This window comes from Bos taurus, chromosome 15, assembly GCF_002263795.3.
Source record: "Bos taurus isolate L1 Dominette 01449 registration number 42190680 breed Hereford chromosome 15, ARS-UCD2.0, whole genome shotgun sequence".
Lineage (NCBI taxonomy): Eukaryota > Metazoa > Chordata > Mammalia > Artiodactyla > Bovidae > Bos > Bos taurus.
Genome location: NC_037342.1, coordinates 1,815,803 through 1,841,130, shown reverse-complemented (window position 1 = coordinate 1,841,130; position 25,328 = coordinate 1,815,803). Strand labels below are relative to the sequence as shown.

The following is a 25,328-nucleotide window of genomic DNA, read 5'->3' as shown; positions in this document are numbered from 1 at the left end:
TGGCCCAAATCCTCACATTAAATACCATCTTCAGCAAAAGACAAAAAGGGATGTTGTGGGTAAAGGTTTGGAACTTCAAAAGAGAGGAAGGCAATTCACATAGAGATAGAAAAGCAAATGTTTGGGAACCAAATGTTTGCAGGGCCAGGCAGAGACAATGGGATACAAAATAGACCCTGATCTCTAAGAGTTTCCCCCATGATACCTACCTAGCCAATATTCTTTGCAGATATCCCTGGCGGTAACTCTATTCCTGTAACAGAGGAATACTATCTCAATTCTTAAGGCAGTTAGCAAGAAGATCAAAGTTTCTTCTTGTATCTTTTGTGCCATGATTATTTTCATCTTGAAATAATCCACATGCCGGACATATTTTGCCATGGCAGATTTTGTTTCCATGCAGTTCCCTAAAATTGTGTATCAGTCTGAGTTTTGCATGTTTGTGTATTTTTCCTGAGGAAGTATACATGCTTTCATTGACTTCTAAAAGAAGTCTATGACCAAAGGAGGGCAAAAAATTCTAGTATGCGACCTAAAACTGACAAAAATCAAGAAATCAGGCTGGATAAAATATTTGTAAAGATTACATTTAAAAACCTCAATATTAAAATATAAAATTTTTTGTTGTTTATCACAATCTCTAGCTAGTGTGCTACCTAAACCAGTGGCAGATATCCTCACAAAAAATAATAGTGTTCTTTCTAAGAATCACATTCTTGGGGCCTAGTTCTCAAATAGGAATTAGTCATGCAAATCCCAAAGAACACAATTTAGAGACAATTCTTGGAATCTAGCCCAGTGTTAACTCTATTTGTTCAGTTCTTTTTCATTCAAGTGAAATATGAAATACAAACATTTCTATCAGTTCAGTTCAGTTGCTCAGCTGTGTCCGATTCTGCAACCCCATGAACCGCAGCATGCTAGGCCTCCCTGTCCATCACTTTAACTCCCGGAGTTTACCCAAACTCATGTCCATAGAGTCGGTGATGCCATCCAGCCATCTCATCCTCTGTCGTCCCCTTCCTGCCCCCAATCCCTCCCAGCATCAGTGTCTTTCCCAATGAGTCAACTCTTTGCATGAGGTGGCCAAAGTATTGAAGTTTAATCTTCAACATCAGTCCTTCCAATGAACACCCAGGACTAATCTCCTTTAGGATGGACTGGTTGGACCTCCTTGTAGTCCAAGGGATTCTCAAGGGTCTTCTCCAACACCACAGTTCAAAAGCATCAATTCTTTGGTGCTCAGCTTTCTTCACAGTCTAACTCTAACATCCATACATGACCACTAGAAAAACCATAGCCTTGACTAGACGGACCTTTGTTGGCAAAGTAATGTCTCTGCTTTTGAATATGCTGTCTAGGTTGGTCATAACTTTCCTTCCAAGGAGTAAGCGTCTTTTAATTTCATGGCTGCAATCACCATCTGCAGTGATTTTGGAGCCCCAAAAAATAAAGTCTGACACTGTTTCCCCATCTATTTCCCATGAAGTGATGGGACCAGATGCTATGATCTTCGTTTTCTGAATGTTGAGCTTTAAGCCAACTTTTTCACTGTTCTCTTTCACTTTCATCAAGGGGCTTTTTAGTTCCTCTTCACTTTCTGCCATAAGGGTGGTGCCATCTGCATATCTGAGGTCAGTGATATTTCTCCTGGGGATCTTGATTCCAGCTTGTGCTTCTTCCAGCCCAGCGTTTCTCATGATGTACATTTCTCTATATATAACTTAGTTATATATATGTCATCCAGACTCCAAAATAAAGACAAGAAATCCCTCATTACAAAAATGGTTTTCAAATACTCATTATAAATCCTGCTGGGTCTGAATTGTCTTTTCATGTTAAATAATTTTCCCTCTGAATTTTGGTGTTAAATTATTGATCAATAGTGCCATTTTATGCAAGCCTTAACTGTCATCACATAGGCAAACTGGAGTGAAAACTTAATATTTTTTCTAAAAATGTCTGCATATACATGTAGAGCAACTTGGCCCAAATTCTTCCTTTGGAAATGAGTGCACAAACCCAATGAAGCAAAAAAAGGCTTGTGCTTATTTACTGGAAGGAATAATTTGAGGGAAAAATAGTGAGAGCACAGCTACAAGTTAAACTGAAAACAGTGGAACATTGATAAATGCTGAGAATTAGCTCGTCTTCCAGGCCTACATAGCAGATAAAGGGTAGAACTGTGAAAACAAATATTTTTCCATAAATCAGATATATTTAGTTGTTTGATAGCCTATTGATTTTTATTCACTTTCTATATTTCTTTGAGTAATAAAATAGTTCTTTTTCTCAAGTAGTTATTAACTGCCTGTATACAAAGTTCTGTAATTTGTTGTAAATTCTCAGTTTTCCTACTAATTTCCTCTAGCTACCTTTATGTAAGAGTGGGGAGTGAACAGGAGGACATGATTAAACCACAAAAGTCAAATCCTCTGTGACATTTGCTCCTGTCTACCTATTTCATATTCCATATGGGATGAACTTTCATGTACATAACACTTGTTAAAATACTGAGAATGCAGCCTTTTAAATATCAGAATGACTAATCTATACAGAGTTGGTTATTATTTATATTTTATGAAATCAGTATTTTCCTATTGAGTGGCCCTGGAAAAACTTCTGCATATATTTATCTGCTGCACAACAAAATTTAAATCAGATGAGTTTTTCAATCTGCAATTTTAACATGATTTCAAAAAGAAGGATAGAAAAAGTATGTTGTATGATGGAAGTTTTTTTTTTTTAATTGCCTTTTTTAAAACCCCTGAAAAAAAGTTTTTTCTTAGAGTTTAATGCTCATTTGTAAAAGAACATAACTTCCAACCATATAATCTTTTTTAAAAACAAAGCTATATATATATAATGGCCCACTTAGCAGGACTCAAGTTTAGTCACAATCACCTTCATTTAATCTGTCCTAAGGGGAAAAATTCACCTTGTCTATGTAGTTTTTGTGAAACAGCAAGGCTTCTCTCTAGGCCACTGAGAGTTCCATTAACCTCCCGCAGATCCTTTCTGTTGGGTAGACTCACACCTCTCTGACAGACCTGCTCCCCTCAAATAAGGTAGAACCGTTGTAGAAGCCAAATGTATCACATGTTCTCCATCCAGCCTTGACTAGAGACACAAAACCAAGTGAGCCAAAGCAAACCATACTGTCAAACAATGAATTCTTTTCTGAGATCCTTAAGAAAAATTTCTAACTTCTAACTTCCTTAATCTTTCTTGATGCAAAATAGAATATATATTTTAATTTGCATGAAACAATTCTAATATGCATATTATAAAATAATTAAGAGAGTAGTTTTATTTGTTCTTTACTAAAGTGTCACTTTTCATTGAAGAAAATTTTGAATGAGTGGGAAAGCACAAAGAACAATATGCAAGCCAAATCAATCATAATCCTACTACCTACAGATAGCGACTTTCATTAACATCTATACATACAAATAAATAGCATTTAAATAAATATTTAAATTATATATAAAAATATATATGGCACTTATATATATATACACATACATATAAACCTTATATATCTTTTCTAAAATTAAGATCACAATGAATATACAATTTGTTTCTTTTATTCACTCAACATTAAGCATTTCCTTTGTCATTAAAATCCTGTAATGATTGTTAAACATTCAGTCATATGGATTATTGGTGCTTATCATTGCTATCCTTTAGGGAGCTTTCTAAAAACGTATACACGCTGCCACCATGTCAGAAGATTCTGATACAGCAAGTTAGTCCTGAGCATCTGTATTTGTAATAAATGGTTCTAACATTTAAATCAAGATTGAAAACCACTGTTGTACACTAAATCTGCTTAATTCTCCCTTTCTGTTGGGCATGTAAGTTGCTTTCAATGTTTTGTTATATAAACATGCTATAACATTTATCATATTACTTTGTCAACATCATTGATTTATTTCCTAGGATTGATTCCTCAAAGGGGAATTGTTATTAATAATTTGCAAGGGTAAGAACTGGATTTTTTTGTTTTATAAAACCATATTATTTTCTTTCTATTCTATTTTCAGTGTATTCTAATTTCAGGACAACATTAAATCCTTGGCTATATTAAATATTATCCTTATTTTTAGCTTTTCTAATATGAAGAGCAAAAAATTTGCATTTCTTGGATTCACATTAGTTTAATTCTAAGTAAGAGTAAATCATTTTTATATGATTTGTACTTCTTCCTGCATAAACTATCTACCAATGTCTTTTGCAGATTTTAAAGGATTTTCTAAGGTATTTTACACAATTTCTTGTTGAGTCACATAATACTAAAATTTACTAGGACTATGAAAATACTTTGTAGCATCATTCAGGTAAATATTCTGAATATTGTAACACCTGATATTTAAATTTTATAGAGAATTAAGTATGAAGAGAATACTCAAGTTAAAAGAGTACAGGCCTAAAACTAAGGAGACTTTTTCATGTGCATATAATTAATGAATCCCTCTTTATAAGGATAATAATGCATTAGCAAAATTACATAGTTTAGACAAAAAAATCCATTAAGCCCATATATTATTGATATCATAGACAATAATGAAGTATTCATCCTACTAAGTAAAATGTAATTGAATTTGCTTTAACTAGACTAAATATAATATTGCTGACTTTATTTTAGAAATTATGTATACCGTAAATTTCTTGTGTACAAACAATAACTGTATCTAAAGCTTGTATATCAGTTCTTTATGATAATATTCTCAAATCCAGGAAATCATGAGTACTTTATTAAACAAATCTTTCAAGTTTTCTCTATATGAATGTTAATATCTCACTAACAGAAAAAAATAAACTATAAGAATTATGGTCTAGAAGTAAATACAATGAGTAAGGCATAAAGTAAGCATAAAAAATATCTAAGTCTACAGATTAATAATAAATTACTTATGGGAGGATAGAGAGGAAAATATAAATATCTTAGCCTGAATTAAGCACGCTTTCAACAAGAAAATCTTAATTTGCATTAGATTAATTTATGCAAAATTAATAAATGGAAAAGTTTAAGTCTGTTAGTTCGCATTGTATAGCTTTTGTTTAGTTAACAAAAATGGGTCCCAGAGCCTTGGGCAATGAGAGATAGATTTCATAATCTCAAACTCAATTGAACAACAGTTCAGGAATGAAAACCCTTGAAATTTTTCCAGAGTTCCTGGAATTTGTCTGAGTGAGCATTTTTGTTTCAACCCTGAATTGTGTTCCCCATCATCTCACCACTATGAAAAAGCTATTTGGAGAGGGGTTTTTCTTACCTAGGATTCTGCTAAGTCATAAACGGACTAGGCAAATAAGTATGGTACATAGGCCCTGTTGTAGTCTTATAAACGGTCATGGTCAGCATACCTGGGCTCTCAAATGTGGTTTATATCGCTAGAAAAACAATGTGATCACTTGTTGTTTCTTCCTCTCCTTCCATTTTTAAATGAAAGCAATTTATTTCATTTGTTTATTCTGTAAAAGCTGCATTTAATAGAATGAAGGGAATAATTAATGTAAAAAATAACCCTCAATATTTTTATTTTTTCTTATCTTCTTGGCAGATCACTATTACAACTTCTCTAATGCTTAACCAAGACAAGAATATTCTCATCATCAGTTTTAGTTTGTTGACATAGATTTCAAAATCTATGTCTGAAATGTATGAAGGGAATTTCAAAGCAGTAGTAAAATGTGCTGCAGCAAGGATCTGCTTTCTATGTACTTTATTTTCCTGACTCCTTCTGAGTTCCTTAGGCTTGCTTGTAATTATGTCTTCAGTGTTCCTTTCCCTTTTTACCCGGATAAAAAATGGTTTTTAATCTAATCTAGAAAACTGAGTAAAGTAACTTTAGGTGTGTGCATGCTCAGTTGTGTCCAACTCTTTGTGACCCCAGGGACTATAGACCATCATAAGTAACTTTATGTATATTTTAAAAGTCAGTTGATGATTCTTATTAATAATATGTAAACATGATGCATTCCATAAAGTAGAGCAGATATTCAAATGGTCCTTACAGATGTGGTGTGTGCTGTATTATAAATAGCAGTCTAAGGAAACAGTTAGACCTAAACTGATTACACAAAGAAATTACATCTTTAGTCAGACAATTACAGAAAATAGCAAGCCTTTTTAAAAGGCAAAGAAATCTTGAAATCCTAAAGTGAAAGTGAAAGTGAAGTCGTGTTCAGCTCTTTGCGGCCCCATGGACTGTATCTTACCAGGCTCCTCTGTCCCTGGGATTCTCCAGGCAAGAGTACTAGAGTGGGTTGCTATTTCCTTCTCCAGGGGATCTTCCTGAACCAGGGATCAAACCCAGGTCTCCTGCATTGTAGGCAGACGCTTTACCATCTGAGCCATCAGAGAAGTCCTCAAAATCCTAAAGATTGTCCCTAAATATTAATTACAAAGTGCCTTCATTTATGGAAAGTACATTTTACACGTGATAGTATTAAGTGAATTCTATTGAGGAACCACAAGAAAATGTGGATTAATTGTAAACTGGGCAGTGACTTAACCTACTGGTCAAGAGTGTTATATTGACTAATATAGATATACATACATGCACATATATGGATAGCAGTGTGAAACTGAGCTGTTTTTACATGGCCTATTAGATGTTATTAGAAAGACAATGTCTTAGAATAACTTTGTAGAAAGCTTTATTCCAAACAATTTTCTCAACATAAACCTTGTTTTCCTTATCCATTTTTTAATTTTGCTTTTTTGTTTTCTATTGTGCTGTGAAACTGTTTTTGGATATGGCTAATAACCCTGTTAAATAACCCTCTCATGAAATGATTATAGTTTTATCAAAGGAGTGGTCTAAACCAACATATAAAATAATTGGGATAGCACTTTACTGAAAAAGAATCTGATAGAAATGTTTAAGACTAAAATAAAATGGATTATAAAAACAATTTTCTCCAAAATAGAAAACTTTTGTTAGTTTCAGTTCACTGAAAGACAAATTTAGTTTCTTTGGAAAGTAAAATTAAACAATTCTTTTCTCCTAACAGTATTTTTTAAAAAATAGATGTCTCTAGCCACACTGAGTTTTCATTTATTCCTACATTTCAGCCTGGTCCTTTTGCTGATTAAACTGATAACTTTTCACCTCAGGAAGTATATTACTTATTTTACACTACTAGGGTGGGACTTACTTCGGAGTGTGGGAACAGCTAACTATTTCATTAGCATTTAGTAAATGGCAATCTAACTCTTAGAAAGTGTCCATCCTCTCAAAGTATGTGGTTTATTCATGGGAAATATTTACTCTCCAAGTGGATCAGACCATTACAACACTGGAAAAGGGACATAATTTACCTGAAATATTACAAACACATTTTAAGAGAATAAATATTTTAATAGGCTGATTTGTGGTTAAACAAACAATGCATTTTATTAATCAACTAAATGATATTTAACTTGCAAATCAATGTTCAAATGCTATCCATTAACATGAGGTTGTTTTTATTTTATTATTAATTATTAAGTATAATAATAAATTGAGTATTAAATATAATTAATTTGTCATTAATCAATCACCAAACTGGGCAATTATCAAATAGAATGGCCCAAACTGAACTCAAAGTCGCTCAGTATATAAGCCACTCACTAGATTTAACAGTCATTTCATTAAATGCTGGGAAAACTTGTTTAAACAGTTGATGGTTCAATTAAAACCCATACCTTGAAAGCAAGAAAGAAACCAAGTACATGGGAAGCAAAATCCATGACACATCTTTTTAATCCTCTTAGAAAATAATTAGAATATGCCACCATTATCCCCTATAGAGATACACATGGAAGAAATCTAATCTAGTGTTTGTTTGCCCATATCACATGCAGCATATTTTCCTGGGGTTTAATTATATAATTTAAACAATCAAGTTGGATGTATGATCCTGTTTTCTAAATAGCAGCTAGTGACTTTAAAAATCAACACAGAATTCAAATATAAATTCCCTGAGAGCTGCTACTACCTTTCTTTTGACCATCCTATGACTTCCAGACCAGAAAACTGAACCAATACAAATAATAAAAGGAATAATAATTAAACCATACTCTTTGTTAGGAAGTCAGTACACAAAAATTAGTTGCAGATTTGTTGATTTGTTTGTGCAATTATATTTTTCCTTCTGGGAATGTATTTTCATTTTTTTCCTATTGGTCATTGACATTCTAGAAGCAAGGGAATTCAAAACAAAATTCTTTCCCAATTACTAGTAAATTCAAGTTTATTACTGTTTTGCAAACAAGAAAATTCATGTAATTGCTTGATGTTGATGTCAGTTACTTGATAATAAATGAACTGTGAAAGTGAATAGCACCAGATATCATAGGTTTAATATACTTTGAAGGAAATTACAATTGCCTGGTAGAAGGGGCTGCAGGATGACAAAATGAGAGGTTTATTTAGCATCTGGGAGAAGCTTATAAAAGAGCTTAAACCCTCATTCCTTCTAACATCTTAACAGCTGTGCAGTTTCTTACAAGATATGTTTTATCGTTTCAAGAAATGCTGTTAACCTCGCAGTTTTAAAACTGAATGAACAAGGCCTCTTGGACAAATTGAAAAACAAATGGTGGTACGACAAAGGAGAATGTGGCAGCGGGGGAGGTGACTCCAAGGTTAGCCTCAATGTCACCAAGAGCGGGTAACAGTGTGTGAAGTAATAGGTGCATCTGCTAGGAGACGCAATTCAGACCTGTGAATACCATGGGAATCGCCAAATTCCTTCACAAACTTAAGTATGCAATTACTGTCAAAGCAAAAATATTTGCAAACAATATCAATTTGGGGACACACTAACAAACCTAACTAAAACTGTCACTTAAATCTCCGGTTTGGAAGAAGTTACAGATCAGACATAGTCCTAGGAACCTTGGTGTGAGAAAGCAGGCTTTTGAAAGTGATGAGGAGAGAGAACAGAAAGGGTCAGTCTGTCTTGTTTTCTTCACCAGAGCCGCCACAAAATATTTTTGAATAATAGCAATAGTCTAGCTTCACCTAGACCAGGTACCTTCCAGAAAGACATTTCTCCACGTAAAACTGTCAGGCTTCCATTAAATAGCAAATTACATAACAAATCAAAAGAAATTATGAACTATACGCTTCTGCCTTCCATAAATGAATCAAACTAAAGAAAGATCGGATTATAAAAACAAGACCAACTCAGCTTTATCTTTACTGCATCCATGTCATATTTCCAGCTTCATAAAATAATGTTTTATTTTTATTTCTAAGCAGTGTCTTTTAAAAAAAGGTATACAGTTAGCAGAAATTATTAACCAGTGTTTCAGAACTCTTCTTCACTGTAGATAGACTTAAAGCAATCTAGAGATGGGAATATTCTGACTGAATTTCTTTCCTTACATATCTTCAATTGGTATGTAAGAACACTGAAAATTTTTAAATATACATTCTTGCCTTTCTTTTAAATTCTAGAGTACTGCCCGAAACAAGAAACCCTGCTCTTCTTCAGGTTCTTCAGTGGGCTACAAATTCTCTCACTTGGCTGGCCACCAAGCCCAAAGAATGATGCTCTATTTAAAAGGAGTATCTGTCTATTTTACATATGATAATGTAAAACCATCACAAAATTTTAAAATAATTATCCTCCAATTAAAATAATTATTTTTTTAGAAAAGGAGTATCTGTCAAGGAAACTGCTAACCTCACCCTCTTTCAATGCTGATAACTTCCCCCTTGATCCTGATCTGAAAAGTCTTTCAAATTCATCTCCCTTGTGCATCCTGCCAGCCCTGTTGCAGGAAGAGAAAGAATAAACTTTGCCAGATGATTATTTTGGCAATAGAAGGAGGCAGGAAAGAAGACAAAAAAACAAAATGGTGTGGACACAATTCTCATCATTCATCGACTATCCTAAGGGAGAATATGAGCCCCCTAGAGAGTCATCAGGGTTCTTCTGAGATGATTCCCCTTTAAGCTACCTCCATTCAAGACACCAACTGTTTGTTTTCTTTAGGAGTGTTAACTCTTTTGTATTTTGGTGCCCCAGCTTGCCTAGAACATTCCGGTCATTCTCATAAAATATAAATACATACATATATACACACATAAACAGAAAATTACTCATTTACAATAATAACCTACTCCTCTATGCAAATTAGAAATGTAAGAAAATATACTCTAATAGAACCAGAGAAAACAAAATTGAAGATATTCTATTCAGTTTGAAAAAGAAATTGTTTGCAAATTTATATTTTTGTCACAAATATAAACAAAGTATAACATTGCTTAACAGACAAAGTTTTCCATAAAAGTAAATAATGAATTCCTGTTTTAGTGTACATTAAAAACTCGTTCCACAGAAAAATAAGCAAACAGAAGCAGAAATGTATACATAATGGAAATAAATCTATGTAACAAAAGTCATTTTAATTTATTTAAATAAGGGATTGGACAGCTCAGTTGAATTTAATCTAGTTGCATCCAAAACATTGTTTGGTACATAATGGACACCAAGTAAATATTTGTCATCTAAAGAAATAAATACGAAGCCAACCTTGTAGTTTTCAAAAAATCAAACTGCTTGCCCCTGTTACTTTCACCAAACATAAACTCTAAGATAATATTCTAAAATTTTATTTAGATATAAATTTAAGATATGAAAATATTATTTCGTATCCTAATAAGTCATTTTCTGAAATGCTATAAAATTAGCATAAAATGCATGTTATTATGTTCTATTTTCCCTCAAGAATTTTGATTTCATACTACAAAAAAAATTTTAGTAGGTTGTATACTGATATAATATTTGTCACCAATAGAATGGGTAATAATAACACTACCCTCAGGAGATGGTGAGGGACAGGGAGGCCTGGCATGCTGCAGTCCATGGGGTCACAAAGACTCGAACACAACTGGGTAACTGAACAACAATAATTCTGCATCTATTTTAAAAGATGATATTTTAATTGGCCTGACCTAACTTAGAATCAAAGTAGACTACCAGGAGGCAGTTGCTGCTTTTTAATTTTTGTTCTGTACCTTCTTTGGGTGACTGATTTTCTTTTTGAACTTACCTCACCCCTTCCATTTGGCCTGATCTTTATTGAAAAAGGTAAAAGGAGGAAAAATACTGAATTGGAAGATGATGCTGGCTTGTGGGCTTTGATAAGTATAAAGCCAAAGCAGAAGAGAAAATTAAATGCTGTCAGTTTATCTACAATGCACATTGTGTACAGTGCACATTCAGAGATCTCATCACAAGTATACAATTCTCTGATGTGATCTGATTTTGAGATATACAGTCTTAGTAGGAAAAACTTACCTTTCTTAACAGTGACTCATCTGGTGAAGGGGGAAAAGCATGGGAAGCTGTACCACACATGAATAGGTTCCAAGGAGGAGCCAATCGATCCACCTGTTATTTACAGGACTGTAACAAGGAAAGGTATCTCCAGACTTTCACACAGTGGCATAATAGTAAAGTTGTGTTTTACCTGGGCCATGCACCAGTATCTGTGGGTAAAAAAAAAAAAAAAAAATTATGTACTATTCTTTCCATCAAGGAGCTTATGATTTAATATAATCAACAACTAAATTATTTAGAGTCACAGTGACAGCTTCCATTTTCAGCCCATGGCTACAAAATAATCAGCTCAACTGATAGCCGTTCCCAGAACATGACCAAAGTATCCCTCAACCAGAGGTTCCACAAAAGAAATAAGGAAAAAAGTCTGATATGTAAAATGAAATAAAGTGGAAAGGCATGATTTGGGAGAGGATGAATTTGTTTGTTTGAAAAATTACTCATTTGAATGTTATTGTGCTGTGGCCATTTTTATGATCATAAGAAAACCATACTCATTTTTGTGAATAACAGAAATTCCCTAATTGACAATGAACCAAATTATGTTTCATTGCAGTGTCTAAAACTCATATCCCCTTTGATTAATCTGATATGATTTAGTCTGAGCACAAACCATACACAGAATGTTATCCCTATTTCTGTGTCAATTGTTTAAACCAGGTTCTAATAGGAAATTTTGGCAATGTTTATAAACATTAATGACCCATAATGCTAATACTACCTACAAAATTATTGATTTTTTGCTTGTTTTATACTTTATTCTCCTCATATATATATATAACATACATATATAAAAAATAGGCATACTCATAGATATAGATATTTATATTAAAGCCATTTTGTAAATGTGATTACCAAATAATGAGTTATTTAGGAGTATAGTAAATCCCATAATATCCAGTTTTTAATTTGACACTTTAAAGAATACAGCCTGACTTTAAAATATGTTATACTTGCAAATGGCCTTATCCACAGCCATGGAAACAAATGCAATAAAAAGGAAATTATTATGGAAAACATGCATTCATAAGCAGGAAAAAATGTATTAAACAAAGATCAGTCAGGAAAGCTAACCCTTAGAGAAGGATTTTCCTAGTAATGAATTCCTTGCTCAGTGTCTGACATTCCACCACTTGACCATTAAGTTTGGTTATTGAAAAATGTCTTATACTCAAAATTCTAATCTAATTTTATCCTCTAAAACCAGACTACTGGAGTGAATAGCAGAAAGGACAAAGAGGCAAGGGAAAAATGAAGCAGGTAGGAGAAATGATACCTTAGGAAGGGAGAGAGGTAAGTCAAAGGCAGTCTTCATTTAATCCACAGTTTTGCATTTAGCTGTCCCTTCTATAAGAAACTTTAAGGAAACTGCTTTCAGTTTCCTTCTCTTTTCAGCATTAAATCTTCCTCTTCCCATCACAGCCCATTCAAGAAGTGCAATGTGGGCTAATATAATGTACTCTTTGCGTGCTCAGTCACTTAAGTCATGTCTGACTCCTTGTGCCCCCAAGGACTGTAGCCTGCCAGGCTCCTTTGTCCATGGGATTTTCCAGGCAAGAACACTGGAATGGGTTGCCATTTCCTATTCCAATAGTGTACTCTGTACATGTGTTAAAAAGGCTTTAGTGGGCTAGCTTGATGACCAAAAAACCCTTAGTGTCAGTTTTAAAAAGTGCTTGTCCTGGATTCAAAATAATTCAAATGCAATGATTTTACAGAGCACCTAGCCTGAGTCAGATACCCTTGTAAATATTTTACGAAGATGAATGATATACGTCTTCTATTCTCTAAGCTCACAGTTCACCAACCAACACGCAGGTGTGGTTTTATAACAATCACTTAATAAATAGAAGCGGTAGATGTATGTGGAGGTGGGGAGGTTATAGATAGTAAAATCTAGATTAACTGGGGCTAACCAAGGACTCCAGTTATCCAAAATCCTCACCTCACCCCACCCCCAAACTCAGTTTTTAGTACAAAGTTTTAAATCATGCTAACGTTAGATTTTAATCCAAAAAATAATATAATATTCTAGAAATGTGGCAATTGCATATTTTTAAATTGGAAAATAAACCTTGTAAGATCTTATAACATTGATACAAAAATTAAATTGAATTCAAAAACCATATAACTGAAAAGAAAAACATACTTTAGAAACTTTTTTCAGAACCAACAATACCTTAAAAAAGTGAATTTTAGTTTAACTGTTAATCAGAAAGCTCAATAAACCATAAATTCCTATTTCTTGAGTCTTCTGTTGTTAATATTTTTAATTACGCAGGCTATGAAAGTAGACCATTACAAACCCTGATTCAGCTCCTTCCTAGATGTGCCTAGATAAGTTAACCTTTCTGTGTTTTGATTTCCTCATTTGTAAAATACAGGTGATAATAGCAACTAAACATGTAAAATACTTTTAATAGTCCCTTGGTACATAGTAAGTGCTCAGTAAGTGTTAGGAACCATCATCAGCATCATTATTAGTGCATTACCTAGTTTTGTAGATAGGTTTGTGGAATTAATTCCCTTGTAACCAAATAGATACATACTGTGTTTCTCCAAATGGATTCAACATTTCCTAGAAGTGAAGCATTAGGTGATACAGGCAGACAAAATGATTGTGGCAGCCTTAAAAATGTCAAGAGGAATGCAAGCAGTCTCTCTTTGAATGTTTGTAAAAAGCAAAAAGAAATGAAAACCAAACAACCACAAAAAACAGAATAATAATATCTGTTGTTATAATAACAACAGAAGGTCCTACGTGTTACTGCTTGCCATCCATCTCCTTAGCCTTTATTCTACACACAGAGGCTAACATGGGAATGAAAGAAGAATTCTTAGACTCCTTAGAACACTGATACTGACTGACCAGTGAACATTTCCTCTCTGAGACTCCTTGTATAATATTTAGTATTGAAGGACTCAAAGACAATAGAAAAAAGAAAAGGAATTTTATCGTATGAAGAGTCTATTTATAAAATCTTGGTTATTCCTAATCTATCATATATTTGTTGGTAAGAATTTATAGAATATAAAATAGTCACTGCACTTCAGAATATATTCATATGGTAGATTTAAGATAGATGAAAATTATTTCTGGTGATATTTAAGTTAAATACTGCAATTCAGAAGGAAAGTATCAGCATTGGCTTACACTTTAAAATAATGATTTACATATTTGTCTTATAAGAACTTTCCTCTGTATAAGGTGGCTCTGTGTCAGAAACACTTGAATCAGAATCACCCTCATCTTTAAATTAGGTCTTGGATGAGCATGGCAGAGGTCAGTGGTCTTCTACAGAAAGAAAATTTTAAATATTAAATGTTTCTTATTCAGAAGTTCAATCTTTTATCTGTTTTGCCAATCATTCCACTTTAGCATACTTTTAAAGCATAAAGCAAAATTCCACTAGCTGAATAATGATGCCTGCAAGAAACCAGTTCTATCTAGCTTCTATTTTTTTAAGTCTGTCAACCTATAGCCACTTTTGAAGAGAGATTCTAGATTTTGAATGACTCTACATTTATGGTGGGAAAATTGAAAATGCTGAAGAAACTCAATCCAGGCTAATAGTTTTGGATTCACAGTAATTGCATACATTTTATTTAAAAATCCTCCCTAGCAGTATGTGCCTGTTACCTAAAGCGATGGAGCAGGCCCCAGTTTTATGTCTGATTCGAAACCTGGGCCTACAGCACAAGACATAACACCTACTGTGGCCTCTGCTCTGTCACTTTGCCATGCGATTCTAATGTAGTTTTACTTGAATAACATAAAATAACATATATAATGTTATTTATGTTATTTTCCACGTGAAGAACTCCTGTAAACCTTGCCGTTTTGAAACTCAGTGAGGCAGGCGTCTTAGACAAGCTGAAAAACAAATGGTGGTACGATAAAGGTGAATGTGGACCCAAGGACTCTGGAAGCAAGGTCAGTCACTGCAGTTCGGGGCCTCCTCTTGTGTTCACAAATCAGTAAATGGGAGCAATTGTCAAGAGTATATGGAAACAGTAAAAACTAAATGTTTCTCTATACCTATCTAAACTAGAAACTAATGCAATGATTTAAGCCACAGGGATTATCTTTTCAGAAAATTGCAAACTGCTCCCCAATATTAAGGCTTTTAAATAAACTTAAATTTACTGTAAAAATATATAAAAAAATAAAAGTCCTATATTATTCTCAAATATACGTACCACTAATAACAGTAGTGCTTTCAGGTTTGATTTTTGTTTATTTGTTTTGGAGGCAAAGAACATCAAATCTATTATTTCAAGAACTGATGTATTCTCAAAACAGGAAATCGGAAATTGGTCAGTAGTCTTCTACAGAAAGAAAATTTTAAATATTAAATGTTTCTTATTCAGAAGTTCAGTCTTTTGTCTGTTTTGCCAATCATTCCACTTTAGTTTGAAGATGATCTGTTATATTTTCGTTCTGACAGATAAACAGAGTAAAATTTTCCAATTCTGTTCTATCAAAGTTATTTTAATAAATCAATGTTTATGAATAATATCCTCAACTTCTAAGATTTCATTCATGCAGAGATCTTATATCAATTATTTTTAGAACAATACAGGAACTTATAAGTCTGATTCTGTTGAGTACAAATGAAAATAGTGTTACAGTTATGTTTTCATTTAAAGAACAAACTGTGGCAGTTTATCAGTGAATCTAAATACCTGCATAAATTAATAGGACATAGTGCTTAAAAGCCATGGTTGAGGATTTTTGAAATACTTTTTCTATATCTTCTTTTAGAAAGAAAAAATCTATTAGCTATCCTACGACATTAAATAAGTGAATTACATATATAGGAAAACTTCAATTAATTTAAGAAAGAGATAAAGTAATATTAACTGATCTCTTTTCAAGCATCTCCCTCTGTTTTAATCACTTTTGTCTGCCTTTGAACCAGAGTGGAATGAGACTAGCTTGGCCAAATAATGAAAAAAGCTATTTCAAACCCTTATGTAAAGTCAGAAAAGCACAAGTACTTAATTTTTAAAATGAAGTTATCCTAAATTTTTGCTGTAATCAGTTGATATCATAGCTTAGTAGATATAGTGTACATAATACTTAAGTTAAACATTCTCTAATAAAATTAATTAAGTTGCACAAGACACACAACTGAGAAGATGATGGCCTCAGGGCATTCTTCAGGTAGTCAACCTAAAATACCTACTCAATTTTATATAATATATATTTACAATTTATGAAAGATATGAATTATTGTTATAATTTTAATATCTTCCAATAATATGCTTGACTATTTCTGAATTTATTATAAAATAATATGTATATGAAAGCTCTGGAGAATATATGTCTAAAATATTAACTGATTAAGCATATTAAAGTGAAATAGAGTCATATTTTAAAATCAATAAAAATAGTTTTAACTCTGTCCACAAATGACTTATTTTTCAATTGATCATGGAAAAATTTGTATATTTCTTTAAAGATACCAATGTGCTGCATAAATAGTATATAGTATGTTAAAGTGCCATTTTCCAGCAGATTTCCCAAACAAATGTGACTAAAGGAACAAATAACGAGTACCTACACTGTTTGCATATATTCACTGAATTCATGATAAACAAGATGTGAAACTACTAGCTTAAAGTCCCTTACTTCTTTAAGTAGGAAGCATGAAGTTACCTTTATTAAAAAAAAAATCAAACATTAAAAATGTTTTAATGGAAGGAAAGGGAAAACAGTTTCCCTTCTCATGTAATTGGGTTTTAAGCATGTCATTTTCAAACTTAACAATAATAAGCCCACTTCTGCTACCCTATGCTTATATATGGTTAAGTATAGTGCTCTTCTTTATACAGTTAACAGTGATAAAATGTTACAGATTTTATTGAATGTAATTATACACAATTTATTGTTTATCATCATAATTTCATTTCTCTCAAGATCTATAAGCTTTATGTTTAAATTCATAGTGTTACATTAGTGACTTAATACATGTTAAATAATTTCAGGTTAAATTACATTGACTTTAATTAGCTGTTTGGATTTCCTGTGTTCTTTCACCTTCTGGATGTGACTTCCCACAGTTAACTGAGATGTCTTTATCCCCCCAGGACAAGACGAGTGCCTTGAGCCTGAGCAACGTAGCAGGCGTCTTCTACATTCTGGTTGGCGGCTTGGGCTTGGCAATGCTGGTGGCTTTGATAGAGTTCTGTTACAAGTCCAGGGCAGAAGCGAAGAGAATGAAGGTGGCAAAGAGTGCACAGACTTTTAACCCAACTTCCTCGCAGAATACCCAGAATTTAGCAACCTATAGAGAAGGTTACAACGTATATGGAACCGAAAGTATTAAAATTTAGGGGTAGGACGTAGGGCCACTACAGTGAGTGGGTGATGCATTCTGTAAATGGAGTGTTGTGACCTGTCTGTCCAGTGATGGTACTGCTTGCTTCTAATTTAGAGCTTTATATTTTTGAAAACTTCAGTGCACAGTGGTTCAGTTTTCTTTGGCTGCAGATGTACTGTTCAAAACTTTATGTTACCAATAGATATCTGCATTGAAAGGGTTTGAAAGACAAAAGTAAACCTCCAGAATTGCTCTCTAAAATGATTTAAATAATTTCGATGTTTGGCAAAACCAATACAATATTGTAAAGTTTAAAAATAAAATAAAATTAAAAAAAAATAAAAATAAAGTCAAAAAAATAAATAAAATAAAATGATTTAAATAGTATATTGTATCTGAAAATTGGGAGAAATTTGAAATTAGATCTGAATTTTCTTGTACACAGAACAGGCTTGTCTTCTCTGGAACAATCTAATCCTAACAAAATAAGCATAAAATTTTTTCAAATTATCAAAGCCTAGACAGTTGCCTCTTTTGATAAGGATGTGTTGTTTTCTGAGAAAATACATGTAAAATCTCCAGGGCACATAGTAAACACTCGGTGAGTTTTAGCTCCTCTTCTGGTTTCTTTTATATTAGCCATCTTTCTATATTTTTAGAGGGAAACCCCGATGTTTGTTCATCTGGCAGTAGTCCTTGAACCAGACCTTTAGGCAGGAGTGACCATCAGAATATTGACTACAATTCACATTTATTAGATGAAATTCAACATTCATTTTTACAACATGACTAAAAGGTGAATAAACATTTTAGGCAATTTTTTCATCAAAAATGTCAGCAATATATTTTCTTTAGGAGAGACACAGTAAAAGTAAAACTTGCAATGAGTTTTTATTGACTTTTGTTTTCATTTCAACTGCTTTTGAGTGAGCCAGATCAGTCTCACTTACATCTTCTCACCACGTGACAATAAAAAAATTATAAGCATTCAGTGAAACACAGGATGAAGTTCATTTTTTAAGACTCTAAATGTCCAGTGCTTTTTCCCTTTGATGATACAAAATGAATTTAAAATAAGATCTGGAAGCATTTGTTGTTGCTTTTCTTAAAATCAGGCCTCTAAAACCCATTTTCTGAAATTGTATATAAGAGCCATTCTGATTACAATGATAAATGAAAATTTGAACCCACAAGAGACATTTAGTGCCTGAGGTATCCTAGAGTCAAACCCAATAGAATTTTTCTAAGAATAAGATGTATACCTGAAGTTATGCCAGATAAATGTGCCCAATTTTTATATTTATTTATTTTAAAAAAGCTATTGAGAGAGTTCCCTGGTAGCCTGGTGCCTAGTGGTTAAGAGTCCAGGCTTTCACAGTGGTGGCCCAGCCAGGTTCGGTCCCTGGTAGGTGAACTGAGATCCCACAGGCCAGGTGGCCCAGCCCAAAAAAGGCTACTGAAATACTTGTTAGCATCTTAAAGCAAAGAACAAAAGCTACTCCTTTAAATCAAGATTTAATTGCTTTTATCCATAATCTAGAAATAGAATAGTGACTGAGTACAATTGCACATAGACAAGCCCAAAGTTTTTCTTTCCAAATTTTGTGGAAAGAATTGATCATGAAATAGTCAATTCACTCAGATCAGAATGTTTATAGCATGTCTTTTCTAATAGCAGAAAAGCAAACTGATAAGATCAAGTTTTCTTAGTCATTACAGTAATGCTTTCATCTTAATATTTACAGAACTGAGGAAAGATTTTTTTTCCAAACAGAAAAATAATATGTGACAAGTTTTTAGAGCCAATTATTTGGACTTCATTCTTATGAATTTCATAAGATATATTTTTAAATTTACCTTTAGCATAGCAAATGCATTCTAGAAAAATTCTAGAAGTACTCACATATGACAGTTCAATACAAAGTCCTGGGGAATTGCTAGAAAGAGATATGCATTCTCATAAGAAAGACTTAATAGCATTCAGAGCAAATTAAATGATATGCACTTGTAGAGATTTGAGAGTAAGCGTTTTTAGTTGTACTCCCATATTACACGGCTTTTTCCTTTCAAAAATTCTACTGAGCATAATTATGAAAATGACTGATAATTTAGATAATATTTAGTGTCAGAATTTCAAAAACAAAACCTGAATGTTTACTCTAAAAGTAATTATCCCTCAAGGAAACATATAAATAAAGTTACAGCCATTGCCACAACAATCCAACCAGACTCAGACTATATGGTAAATTTATAAGAAAGTTTTGCAGTTTGAGTAGTCTCAATAAGGTCACATAAAGATGAACAGAAATGACATTTTATGTAAGAAGCCGGAGATTTAAGTGTAGAATATAAGAATGCTGAGAACTAAGAACACGAAGATTTAAAGAGAGAATAAGTGGTTGGCAGAATTATCAGCACTCAATTGCATTAATCTATAGAGAAGGAAAGATTATTTGAGAGGATATGGAATCCTTCCCATTTTTGATATTTTCATTTCCTTATACCAGCAATCAAGAAAATAAAAGGAAGAAACAGGTTTTATGACAAATCTTCCTGAAAAGTCACAATGCTTTTAATTAGTATTAATAAATACTAAATGCCCTCTTCAAAAAAACAAAACTAATACATTTTTTACATAATTGTTTTACTTAATATTAAATGTTTAAAAGGAATCTGAAGAAACAAATTCAGACTGCCATCTTGCTTGGTTTAATTTAGTGATGAGTAGTTCCTGTAGAGATTGTCTCCTGACTCCTGATTATAAAGATAAATAGATTTTAATTTTTGAGATTGTTCACTAAAGGCAAACTATAATAATGACCTTGGTGTTTATCATAGATATGTCAGTAGCATTTTGACTTCAAGTTTCTGAAATTATCAGGGTAAATGATCATTAAAACTTTTCATTATAACATTTTTAATCCAATTTTTATTTCATATTTAATATATCATTATTCTAATATTTAAGGTATAGAGTGGAATAAATACAAGGATGGAAATTCCAAAAGAACTGGGTAAACTTAAATTCACAGCAAGGAATTAAGATACAATATAAATTATGAGAAAATTATGATCTAAACTACAACAAACTTAGGGAATATCTCCTTTACCTTATTTTCTCTTGAGTTAACATTAAAATTCAGCAACTAGAAAGAATTTAAAGGCATGAATGAACAGTCAGTAGATTTCAATAATAATGCTTTCTGTTTCTCCTCAGTGTAGTATTATTACCTGCTACCTAATATGACAGAGCAAGAATATAATGAGGATTTCAAAGACCTGACCCCATAACATCAATCTGGGAAGTTTCCCAGTGATGACCATTCATGAAGCATTGAAACATGTCCCCTTTCAGTGCACTTCCCTTTAAGCACTTAAAGCTTCTTAAAATATGAGCCTTAACTTCCATTATAGGCATAGAATGAACTTTATGTGACTGATTTGCCTTTCTATAGCTGTCTATAGCAGCTGTAGGGAATGAGTGAAAGCATCTGTGGATAGATCTGTGTTTTATAAACAGGAAGATCTGTTATAAATAGTCTACATTGAGTTCTCTTAAACAATTCATCATGATTTTAAGAGTACAATCATTTAACTGCTAAGATATTTTCTAGCAGAAAAAAGAAAAGATACAAAGAAAGATTGCTGTCAAACCTAAGGGACCTTCTAAGTTCAACTGGAAATACTAAGGTGTAGAGCACAGCAAGTTAAAAGATGTGTCCTGCCCAGATTTGTCAAACAAAATCTTGCAAGATTTTAGAAAATTAGTTCTTAAACAGGACCAGTAACTCCAGAGTGATTCATTCTTCCAGATCGTTGAGTTTCTTTTTCCTGTGAAAAGTAGTTTTAATATGACCAAAAGAGTATGGGAAAAAATGCAGATGTCTAATCATTGATATTTTGGTGTTTGTTGTGTCATATTTTGCTGAAAAGACAGAAATATTGTAACACTCCACATTCTTTCTGTTTCCTTTCCATGCAACCCAGCTGACCTTTTCTGAAGCCATAAGAAACAAAGCCAGATTATCCATCACTGGGAGTGTGGGTGAAAACGGTCGCGTCTTGACACCCGACTGCCCTAAGGCTGTACACACTGGAACTACAATTAGACAAAGTTCAGGATTGGCTGTCATTGCATCGGACCTTCCATAAAAACCAAAAAAATAATTGAGTGCCTTAATTAAACTGTATTTGTGACTGATGGAAACGCAGCCCTGAGGGACAGGCTAAGCGCAAGTCTTCGCTCAAACAATCCTTTGGCTGAGAGCGGGAAGTTCGTCCTAAGGCGCCAAACATCAGCAACGTGTGCATGAGCTCAGCTCGAAAACCCAAACTCAGATTTTATATCAGGAAAACTCACAATTTAGATTTTTTTCGGGTAGTGGGGGCGGGGGAGGAGCTGGGATGGGTGTATCAACAGCAACAAATTTCACTTGAGTGGACTTAAAAACTAATCAGACATGCGAGTTAGCACATTAAAGTGTGAAGTTCTTGCTCAGAAAGGCCTCCGTCTTCTCTTCAAGGCATAAAATAGTTATAGAAGTCAATGAATATGCTAACCTGTGTCTCCAGAACACCCATATATTCAATGGAAGACTATCCAGCTGAGAAAACAAATCACTATACTCTGACAAGAAATAATAAACAAACATGTAAATCCTGTGGAAAAAAAACTTAAAGGAAGTAATTACACTTACTTTGGAGAAAAAAAATACTGAAACATGCTTGCTTTTTAACTGACATAAATTCAGTAGAAGACAACACAATTCTTTTTTCTAACCATCTTAGGGAACAATACATTGCAATAATTGAAATAAATGCCATCACTGTAATAAACTTTAGAGACTTTTTTAAAATAAAAGTTGTTGGTCATTTTGTTTGCTGTAACCTTCACTCTGTCACATGAGTCAGTGTCCACAGATTGCATTTGTCTCACTACCAGGAACAAAATGAAGACAACATTAACGAAAAATCATCAGTCTACAATGTAGAACCAGAAGATATTATGGGTCACTCATGTTATCAATATTATTTATAATCTTGTTCTGTGTACAAAATTGTGGTTTTTGTACCCACCAAAAAGAATAAACAATATTTACATTCTTACAATATTTACAGAGCTTAAAGTTTTTTCTTATCATTATAAAAATTATTTGAGAAATTATGAGACTATAGGTGGGATAGTAAAAGTAAACTGTGGGCCATATTGGAAAATGTAGTTAGCCCTTATTATTTTTGCATAGTAAGCTAATTTTTTACACAGATCTTTGCCTCATTAGCAGTTAAATTGTCAAAGATGGAACGTTTGAATTGGGGAATTTAATCATTGTCATAATAACAACATACCCCATAATTATGTACTGAAATTTTACTTGGCTATATTTTGCTGCATAAAATAATGTGTCTCTTGAGCTTCTCTCCACATTCCCATTGTTTGTTTAAATCATTTGAAGACACTAATCAGTTTGTGGTAGAAAACATATGAAGAATTAGTCTTTGTTTTCAATTGAAAATTGTGAAGAAAATCATACATGATTATTTACAAAAATCACCTTAGTTATGTAGGGATTAAATTAACTCAGTTCAAAAGAAAGCTTAGATCATTTGAAATAAGTTCAACATAGATAAACATCGCAACACTTAGAGATCTTGGCAGAAAGCACAAGATAGGATGATTTTGGAAGTTTGGCCTTGAAGGATAAGTTGAGTTTCATAGGTGTTGAAAGCCTTACAGGTGAGCGATGACCCAATACTTAGATTGTCAATGGACTGTTTAAAGAGTGTATGCAACAGGAAGGGCTTGGAGAGAAATGGGTGTGATATCATGGAAGACAAAATTGGAAAAGGTGAAAGACTGATCACCTTGCTTCAATTCTCAAGATTCCCATCCCCCATTCAATTTCTGTGCTGCAGTAAGAGCAATCCTAAAAAGTGCAAATCTGATGGCGCATGCACACGCACGTGTGCGCACACACATACACACACACACAGAGTTCCCTCAGGAAAAATTGCAAGCTCTTGAGCAAAGCAAATGAGTCACTTTATAACCTGACCCTTACTTATTTCTTCCATGAACTCTTTCACCTCCTATCCAACCTCTGCTGCCCATGAAAAACCTCAGAAGCAGGGACATTGCATTTACTATTTCCTCAATCTATAACACTTTCCTGTCTTCTCTTTACCTGACTAACTAGTGCTCATCCTTCAGTACTCAAATCATATTTTACCTGTCACGGGAAGATTTCCATGACTGTCTACCAGTCCCTGCCTATGAGACTGAGCTAGGTGCCCTTTTGATGTTTTGTCATCATCACAGCACTTACCATGCTGCATTGTAATTGACTGTGTACTTGTCTGTTTAACTACTAGACTGTAAGCCCTTTGAGGGCAGGGACTGTGTCTATCTTGTTCACAGTTGTACCCCCAGCACCCAGCACAGTGCCTGGCATATTGTAGGTGCTTAATAAATATTTGTTGAATGAATGAACTGAATTGGATTGAATCAAATTAATTTAGTAGAAACAGAAAAGACATCTTTCCTCATTAACAGTCTTTTTCTCAGTAACAATGTGTATTAAGTATACACAGTGAGTTAAAAAGGAGAGTAAAGTTTGGCTGATTTCATGACATTGTCTACTTCACTGTCTACCACACTAAAAAAGAGATGATCTGATGAATTCTATGACCAGATGGGAAGGTATTCCATGTAATTTTATCTACTTGTGAAATAATTTGTTTAGTTAGAGAAATTGTCATAGATAATTAAGGTTTTAGCCATACTTCTAAAAGTAGCTTTCATTTAAGTCACTGAGTAGATTAGTGGTATACATTTAAGAAGTTATATTTCTTATAGTTTTATTTCTATATTAATAATCCTATTATATAGTTGAATTTCTGTATTTCTTATAGAATAATTTTGCCAAAAACAAAATTTAGAATTTGGCTGTATTAAAAAGTGATATCTGTCTGGACTCCAATCTGAGGAAATGCTATAAAACTAGGAAATGTTGTTTAAAAACACTTAAGTTGAAACTCTTAGTTCTATAAAGCAAAGAACTCAATTACCAAGCAAGCATGATCACCATCTAGGGCAGAACTTCCTGAACATATTAGGAAAAGCCAATTTTGAAACTACATCAGCAAGTACATGATGACCACATTTGAAAGATATAGAGGCCTCAGGAGAACCACTTTATTGCACTCAGTTCAATAGCTACTAATTGAAAATGGCACACTGTTTGCATTTGCTTCAAGCTTGCTGCAGGCTGCTGCCTGGTCGTCCACCCATTGACTGTCAACTTATTCCATTTCCCAAAGGCATAGCACACAGTAGGTGTTCAGTACATTTCTCAATGCATAAGCATAACTTTATATAGTCAGTATCAGTGAAAAAATGGTCTGTTTTCCTGGAAAATAGAATATCCCAGTTGGAAAAACCAATAAAGCATCAGTAAGAATAAAGGCTAAATGAAAAGTTATATCCAGGAGTTTCTGAAAAGACAAATTGAAATTGCACAGATTCATTTTCCTTATATTTATGAATATAATGCTACATGAAAAATGTGCCTTTTTGTGCACATTCATGAACAAGCTTTAATTTCATATAGTCCAGGAGGCTAGAGTATATAGCATTTCTAAAACCAAATGCAAATTTAA

At 33.3% G+C, this 25,328-nt stretch overlaps 1 protein-coding gene across 10 annotated transcripts in view; it reads left to right on the top strand.

The window, feature by feature from the left end:
- Positions 1-24,155, top strand: part of GRIA4 (glutamate ionotropic receptor AMPA type subunit 4) — a 680,457-nt gene extending 656,302 nt beyond the window's left edge. For 4 of the 10 annotated variants that reach the window (XM_024975311.2, XM_024975310.2, XM_024975315.2 and 1 more), the window contains 3 exons: positions 15,166-15,280; positions 17,440-17,574; positions 21,660-24,155. In XM_024975311.2, coding sequence (XP_024831079.1) covers positions 15,166-15,280; positions 17,440-17,574; positions 21,660-21,824 — 415 coding nt within the window. In that variant the 3' untranslated portion in view covers positions 21,825-24,155. Of the gene's footprint in view, positions 1-8,523; positions 8,639-15,165; positions 15,281-17,439; positions 17,688-21,659 lie in introns of those variants that run through there. The other 6 variants (XM_024975312.2, XM_024975314.2, XM_024975313.2 and 3 more) reach the window with 6 other exon arrangements.
- The last annotated feature ends 1,173 nt before the right edge of the window (positions 24,156-25,328 follow it).